The sequence below is a fragment of the Delphinapterus leucas genome, unplaced genomic scaffold, assembly GCF_059928025.1.
Source record: "Delphinapterus leucas isolate spDelLeu-1000000601 "Yukka" unplaced genomic scaffold, BTC_Dleu_Yukka2 spDelLeu_asBTCV2_sq25, whole genome shotgun sequence".
Lineage (NCBI taxonomy): Eukaryota > Metazoa > Chordata > Mammalia > Artiodactyla > Monodontidae > Delphinapterus > Delphinapterus leucas.
The window spans coordinates 14,630,820-14,638,418 of NW_028322234.1; the positions used below are offsets into that span (position 1 = coordinate 14,630,820).

General features: G+C 47.3%; 1 protein-coding gene across 3 annotated transcripts in view; it reads right to left on the reverse strand.

Moving 5' to 3' along the window:
• Window positions 1-7,010, reverse strand: part of ACSBG2 (acyl-CoA synthetase bubblegum family member 2) — a 28,039-nt gene extending 21,029 nt beyond the window's left edge. For 2 of the 3 annotated variants that reach the window (XM_089905579.1, XM_022557554.3), the window contains exons 1-3: window positions 6,781-7,010; window positions 3,040-3,128; window positions 2,085-2,205 (exon numbers count right to left, since the gene is read on the reverse strand). In XM_089905579.1, the coding sequence (XP_089761705.1) occupies window positions 2,085-2,205; window positions 3,040-3,128; window positions 6,781-6,966 (396 nt within the window). In that variant the 5' untranslated portion in view covers window positions 6,967-7,010. The remainder of the gene's footprint in view (window positions 1-2,084; window positions 2,206-3,039; window positions 3,129-6,780) is intronic. The other variant, XM_089905578.1, reaches the window with a different exon arrangement.
• Window positions 7,011-7,599: the final 589 nt, after the last annotated feature.

Genomic DNA, 7,599 nt, shown 5'->3' on the forward strand with positions numbered 1-7,599 from the left:
GCTGTACAGAGCTGTGGTTTTGGTCGGTGAGTCGAAGGAGGCCCTCCCGGCTCTTCGTCTCCTGGCACCTTATGCTTCACAGCCAAGATCCAGCTAACCTTCTGGTTGGAGTAGGGCTACAGAAATCCTCCATGAAGGTGGCTGGAACTGGCGGGGGTTGAGAACTCTCTACCTAAACCTAGACCTGTAAGGTTGAGGTAACCAGGCCTGTGGGATTCTTGCCCCCCTGTTTGTGCAAAGGAAGGAGTGTGCCTGTATGACATTTCTAGCCAATCCAGTGAAGAAGTCATTTCCAACATCCAGTACGCTCCTTATAACCAGGTCTCTGGCATGACCTGGACAGAAAAGATGACAGAAGTGCTTGTAACAGCTGGACAAGAGTTTTCCAGAGAGAAGAAACAGATATCCAAAAAGCCTGAAGCAGGTAGTAGCCGGGATGTTGGAGGGATATAAAAAGTCCAGGCTGGCTGGAATGGGGATGGAAGGGAGAAGGCCGGGGGAGGATGCAGGAAGGGATGGAAGGGCCAGGTAGGCCATGCCTTGGAGGTGACAGCAGGAGTTTGCAGTTTATTCTAAAGGAAGAAGGGAAGCACTGGAGGGTTATGAGCCGTGACCGTCCCCCAGAATCAAAGATTTCCAAGTGGAGCTGAACGTCCAGTTTGGGAGGAGAGTATCAGAAGCCTGGCTTTGAATCTTCCATGCAGAGCAACCAGAACAAGAAATCTCCCACAAACTGCATCTTTGATGAAACTAAGAGATGGAAATAATTCATGCATGTGAGGTTGAATATACCAGAACAAGGACAAGAAGCCATAGCAATGAGGTGGCTGCAGGGGAAAGGATGGGGCACGTGACCTCTTCTAACGGTGGAAAAACCCAAATCGGAAACCAGTATTCACGGCAAGGAGAAGGGCCCCACCCATCACTCATCACCCATCACCCATCCCGCAGTGTGTTCTGCTGCGAACAGGACAGACAGGACATGACATGAGCACCAGGGACCAAAGAAGCATGCCTTCAGAAAGCAACTTCAGAAAGTGGACGTCTGTCCTCACCGAACCAGCTCAGGAATTAGGCGTCGAAGGAGGCCTGGTGGCACAAAATATCCTGTTTCACCGAGTCTGGCTGGATTCCATTGAGGCTGGCAAATCTGCCCTGATTTCAGAGAAGTTAAAATGTGGGGAAACACATGGCCCACGGCGTTCAGAGGATGCCATCCATGGCGAGACATCTCAACTCGAGAAATATCAAAAAGTAACTCAGGAAAGATGAAATATGGTATTAAAGAAACAGTCACAGGAATTCCTTGGTGGTCCAGTGGTTAGGACTCTGCGCTTCCACTGCTGGGGTCCTGGGTTCGATCCCTGGTCGGGGAACTAAGATCCCACAAGCTACGCGGTGCAGTGGCTCTTGGGGTGAGCCATGAACCTGGCCATCGAGGCTCACCCCTCCCAAGGACTCCCCTCCCCTCAAAATCCTTCTGCCCAAAGCTGGTTCAGGCAACTGCAGCTCATTCAAACACAAGTCATTGGAAACGTTTCTTGCAACATTACAAAGATAACACAAGGGGGGTAAAAAAAAAAAAAAAAAAGGAATAAGAGAGGGTCAGATTTCACTGTGCGCAAAAAGTCACTGCAAAGCAAAGGAAAATTGCCCCCTAACCTTCCAACGTAAAACCTAGGACGTAATGGGGTAAACGCAGCTGGGAAGGAAGAACACAAAGCAAACATACAAGCCCTGAGGGGAGAGCCAGACATCAGAAAGCAGTGAAACAGGAAGTGGTCGGACTTATGAAAGAAACGGAAAAGAAAGACAAAAGCATTTCCGAAAGGAGGACAATTATAAGAGGTGAACATAGCAAGGATGACAAGGTTCAAAATAACTGTTTCTAAAAGAAAACTGATAAACAGTGAACTGTATATAAAATAACACACAAACACATTTTTAAAAACAGAGGCTGAGTAGGAAATGAATACGCATTGGAAATTAAACTCATCCACTCCACGCACATCCACTCCACACATACACAGCCCCCTCCTTCCCCCAGTGACTGGCAGGCAGCAATGGGGGGCGGAGGGGTTTACCGAAAGGATTTTCTGCAGCTGTAGGTCATTTTCCACCAGCAGGATGTTCACTTTGGCGTGAGCAATGACATATTGACAGGCTTCCGCAGAGTTGGTGGCATAAATACCAACACAGAAGCCCCTGGGAAAAGAAAACACATGCACGAGTGTGCCCCACACACCTTAAGTCGAGAACGAACGTCCTGGAAGGTGGGGGGAGGGGAAGCGTCTGCGGGGGAGGGGGAGGGTCTGCAGGGAAGGTCGGAGTTTGCAGCCTCGGCACCAGCTTCCCTCCCTCCACAGCTGGACAGTGATGATGAGAGGATGGGCTCCCGGGATGTCATTATGACCTGGAACCCTCACAGTACCCCATTTTACAGATGAGGAAACTGAGGCTCAGGGCAGGGAAGTCACTTGTTCAGGGTCCCACAGCAAATAAGAGGTGGGGTTTGGACTCCCCCACCCCTCCACCCGTTCCCTTCATTCGCAACCTTTCGTTCTTGCTTTGAACCATTCTGCTGTGGGTTCCCTTTGTATCTCCCTGCTGGCTGATGACATCACGGATCTTTCCGAGTGCCTATTTGCTACTTCCCTTGGTGATGTTTCTGTGCAAGTCTCTTGCCCATTTAAAAATCTTCTTTTTTTTTTTTTTTTTTGGCTGCACTGAGCAGCATGTGGGATCTTAGTTCCCCGAACAGGGATCGAACCCGTGCCCCCTGCAGTGGAAGCGCAGAGCCTTAACCACTGGACTGCCAGGGAAGTCCCTCTTTTTGTGTTTTTATTCCTGAGTTGTAGAAGTCCCTTGTGTATTTAAGATACTAGTCCCCTGTTGGACGGGTGTGTGTGTCTATCTCGCCGGCTCGCCTGCGGCTGCTTCTGCAACCCCTATTCACATCTCCGTGGGAACCAGCCTGGGGCTGCCAGTCCCGGAGTAGCACCACCCAACATCCACAGGGACCCGGGCCCGAGGTCTTACCCCGCGAAGATGGCGCCAAGAGCCGCAAGGAACCACTCGACGGAGTTAAACCCAAGGATGCCGACTGAGTGGAAAGGCTCCAAGCCCAGCTGGGAAGGCAAAAACAGACAGACAAACAGAAAACAGAAGCAACAGAGTTTGCAATCCGGTTTGCTTCCGGATGGGATCTGCTCACTGGCAAGTGAAAGCAGACCCCAGAGCCCACGGAGTCACAAGGGGGACAGCCCGTGTTGAGATGAAAATCCGGAGTGTGATTTTTTTGTGTGTGTGAGACTCTTGGGAGGCCGGTTTACCTCCCTCTCTGTAATACCCCCTTTATTTATTCTAATTTTTATGTATTTTTTTCTATATTTATTTATTTTTATTTGGTTGCACCAGGTCTTAGTTGTGGCAGGCAGGCTCCTTAGTTGTGGCTCGCTGGCTCCTCAGTTGTGGCATGCAAACTCTTAGTTGCGGCATGCATGTGGGATCTAGTTCCCTGACCAAGTATCAAACCCGAACCCCCTGCATTGGGAGCGCGGAGCCTTAAACCGCTGTGCCACTAGGGAAGTCCCCTATGTATTTTATTTTTTAACCATTAACCAACTCTAAGTGCACAGCTCAGTGGCATTAAGCACATTCACATTGTCCTGCAACCATTCCCACCATCCATCTCCAGAACTTTCTCATCTCCCCAAACGGAAACTCTGTCCCCATGAAGCACTCACTCCCCACCCCCTCCCCCAGCCCCTGGCCTTCACCATCTACTTTCTGTCCCTATGGATTTGACTCCTCTAGGGACCTTTTATAAGTGGAATCATATATTTGTCCTTTTGTGTCTGGCTTCTTTTACTTAGTATAACATCCCCTAGTTCATCTGTGTTGTGACAGGTGTCAGCATCTCACTCCATTTTAAGGTTAATGTTCCATTGTATGGACGGATCACAATTTGGTTATTCATCCATTGATGGGCACTTGGGTCGCTTCCACCTTTTGGCTGTTGTGAGCAATGCTGCTGTGAACGTGGGTGTCCAAATATCTGTGCGAGTCCCTGCTTTCAATTCTTTTGGGTCTGTACCCAGAAGTGGAATTGCAGGATCATATATAGTGATTCTAAGTTTAATTTTGTGAGGAACCGCCAGACTGTCTTCCAGGGTGGCTGCACCATTTTACATTCCCACTGACAGTGACTGAGGGCTCCAGTTTCTCCACATCCTCACCAACACTTGTTATTGTCTGTTTTTTTTTTCTTAATGAGCCATCCTAATGAATTCATTTTTAGTTTTAATCATAACAGTACTCAAAGAGTGATACCCTATAGTGGTAATAAATTGCACTTTTGAAGGCATAGCCCTGATCTGAACGTGGTTGAGGATGAATCAGGAGACCTGGACGTGAAAGTGATCATGCTTGGTGGTCGCCCCCCCTTTTGTCCTGGAAACTCCAATTTTGTTGGCTGTTTTAGTCACCTGGGCAAGGCTGGCAGTGACCCTCTGTCCCCGGGGAAAACCTAAGCATTTGGAAGGCATCTGCCTGCATCAATGTGTAGATAAACTGACTTCTTTCTGATTGGATCCCTGAGATTTAGGAGAGCAGGGGTCCTTGAAGTCCAGAACTAAGGGCAGAGGGAAAGAGGACCATCTTTCAGGAAGGGTGAACTTGGCACAGCACTATGGCGTGGGGGTAAGGGCAGCCAAGAAGAAATCCAGCCCAAGCAGGTGGTTCCTAATTCCGACCTCTCACAGTCTCTAGATGAAGACACATGGGCATCAGAGGAGGGGAGAGAGGAGCTTGGGTCTAGGTCAAAATGTGATCGGATTTCCTGTAAATCAGAACCATCAGGAGGTGCCCTTTTACAGTATGAGATGTCTGCTACCTTCATTATCTATGGCTGCACAACCTGTCATCACAAATGTAGCAGCTTAAAAGAGCACACATTTATTATCCCAGTTTCCACAGGTCAGGAGTCTGGGGGGCGGCACGTCTGGGTTCTCTGCCTAGGATCTCCCAAAGCTGCAATCAAAGTATCGGTGGGGACCATGACCTCCTCCGAAGCTTGGGGGCCCTGCACTTGGAGGTTGTTTGCAGAATTCATTTCCTTGTGGTTGAATGATTGAGATCCTCTTCTCTTGCTACCTGCCAGCTGAGGACCGCTCTCAACTCCTAGAGTCTGTATGCCATCCCCTGCTACATGGCCCTCTCCAAACATGGCAGTCTGCTTCCAGGACAGCAGGAGAATCTCTCTTAATGGTTCACCCAATTAAGTCAGGCCCGCCCAGAGCACCTGCCCTTTCTCATGAACTCAAAGTCAACAGATTAATGACATCTGTGAAATCCCTTCACCTTTGCCATCTCAGGAGGGAAATCCCATCATAGCCCACAGTCACAAGGAGAAGATTATACAGCACAAGTACACCAGAGGTTGGGAATCTCGGTGGAGTCACCTTAGAATTCTGCCTAACATGCCTATCAAATAGGCCCAGATGAACAGTTTTGATAATATGATGTTGACAATAACATAGGTAAACAGATTCTCTCATACATTGTGAGTGGACTTAAAGGGCATTGTCTTTGTAGGAACTCATTGTACAAAGAAGGTTCAATATGGCACCACGTATCATAGCAAAGGCTGGAAGCAACTTAAATGCCCACCGTAGGGGGCTGATTAAGTCAATACTGTTACATACGTATTTGCAGTTGTTGAAAAGAATATGGATTTAAAAAAAATAACATGGAAGGATCTCAGAAGGCAGCAACCAGCCTCCAAGATGAGTTTCATCTCCTGGTATTTGTGTTCTACTATAATCCCTTCCCATATTGTATCAAGGTCTGCTTAACCTTGTGAAAGAAGTGATAGTATGTCATTGCTGAGATTAGGTTATAAAAGATATCATGGTTCCCATCTGGTTCATTCTCTCTTTTGGATCACTCATTTTGGGGGAAGCTGGCTGCCATATTGTGAGGACACTCAAGCAACCCTACAGAGAAGGCCATGGAGCAAGGAACTGAGGCCTCCTGCCACGAGCCAGCCATGTACAGAAGCCATGTACAGATGATGCAGCCCAGGCTGACAGCTTGACTACAGCCTCATGAGAGATCCTGAGCCAGCAACATCCAACTAAATCACTCCTGGATTCCTGACCCACAGAAACCAAGAGATAATAAAGCTCTGTCATTTTTTTTCTTTTTTTTTTGTGGTACGCAGGCCTCTCAATGTTGTGGCCTCTCCCGTTGCGGAGCACAGGCTCCGGACACGCAGGCTCAGCGGCCATGGCTCACGGGCCCAGCCGCTCCGCAGCATGTGGGATCTTCCCGGACCAGGGCACAAACCCGTGTCCCCTGCATCGGCAGGCAGACTCTCAACCACTGCGCCACCAGGGGAAGCCCGCTCTGTCATTTTGAGTCACTAAGTTTTGGGGTAATTTGTTATGCAGCAGTAGCTAACTAAAACACACACATACTGTGCTAACAGAAAAAAAAGCAGGTTGTAGACTCTTGAGTATGCTACCATGTGTGTAAAAATGTACTTCTATAGAATTATATAACATGTACACATAATTTATTCCACAGAAGAGCATAGAAAAAACTGCAAATGATGGCTACCTCCATAAGAGAGGGGACAAAGATTGGAAGGAAATTTTTCACCATTTAACCTTGTATCTGGGGGTGCCTTGTGCATTTTGTCCCATATGTATGTATACATAAAAGGAATGATTTAATACATGATGAACGAATGAAGGAATGAATGAATGACTCATTTACCTTGAGTAAGGCTCTTGCAGCTTTCCGACAAGCCTCGTAGTACTGGTTGTAATTCAGAACTTCCCATTTTCCATTCTTCTTTGATGCGAGGGCTGGATAAGTCCCAAATCGGTTGACTGACTCCCGAAAAAATTCAGGGATGGTCATGGGGGTCTCATGGCCTGGCCCATGTTTTGAAAGCCTCATAAGGACTTCTCCATCTCGGTGAATGGTCCACGGCCCAGGAGTAACTGCAAATAGTCACCAGGGTTGGGTGGCAGACTTTTTTAATTCATTTAATAACTCAGGAGTTGGGGGGGGGGCTGTCTTCTTGAACCTGAATTAATCCCACACCTTGAGTGAAGTCACATGGTCAGTGCTGGTCTACTCAAGCTTCCTCTTTCATTTATTTCTTCCTTACCCTCTCAACAGTTTATTATGAAAATTTTCAAGCATACAAAAAATTGGATTGTATAGCTAATGACCTCTACCCACCACCAAATTCTACAACTTCTAGCATTTTGCTGTATTTGCTTTATCACATCTCCATCCAGCCATCCCTCTGTTTATCCATCCATTCCTCCATCTTACTTTTTGATACATTTCAAAGTAAACTGCAGCTGTCCATCCATTTCACCCTTCAACATTTGAATCATTTTGAAAAGTTTTATTGAGGTATAGTTGATTTATTACAACGTGTTACTTTCTGCTGTACAGCAAAGTGACTTAGTTATGCATATATACATTCTTTTCCATTGTGGTTTATCCCAGGATACTGAATGCAGTTCCCTGTGCTACACAGTAGGACCTTGCTGTTTATCTGTTCTATACATAATAGTT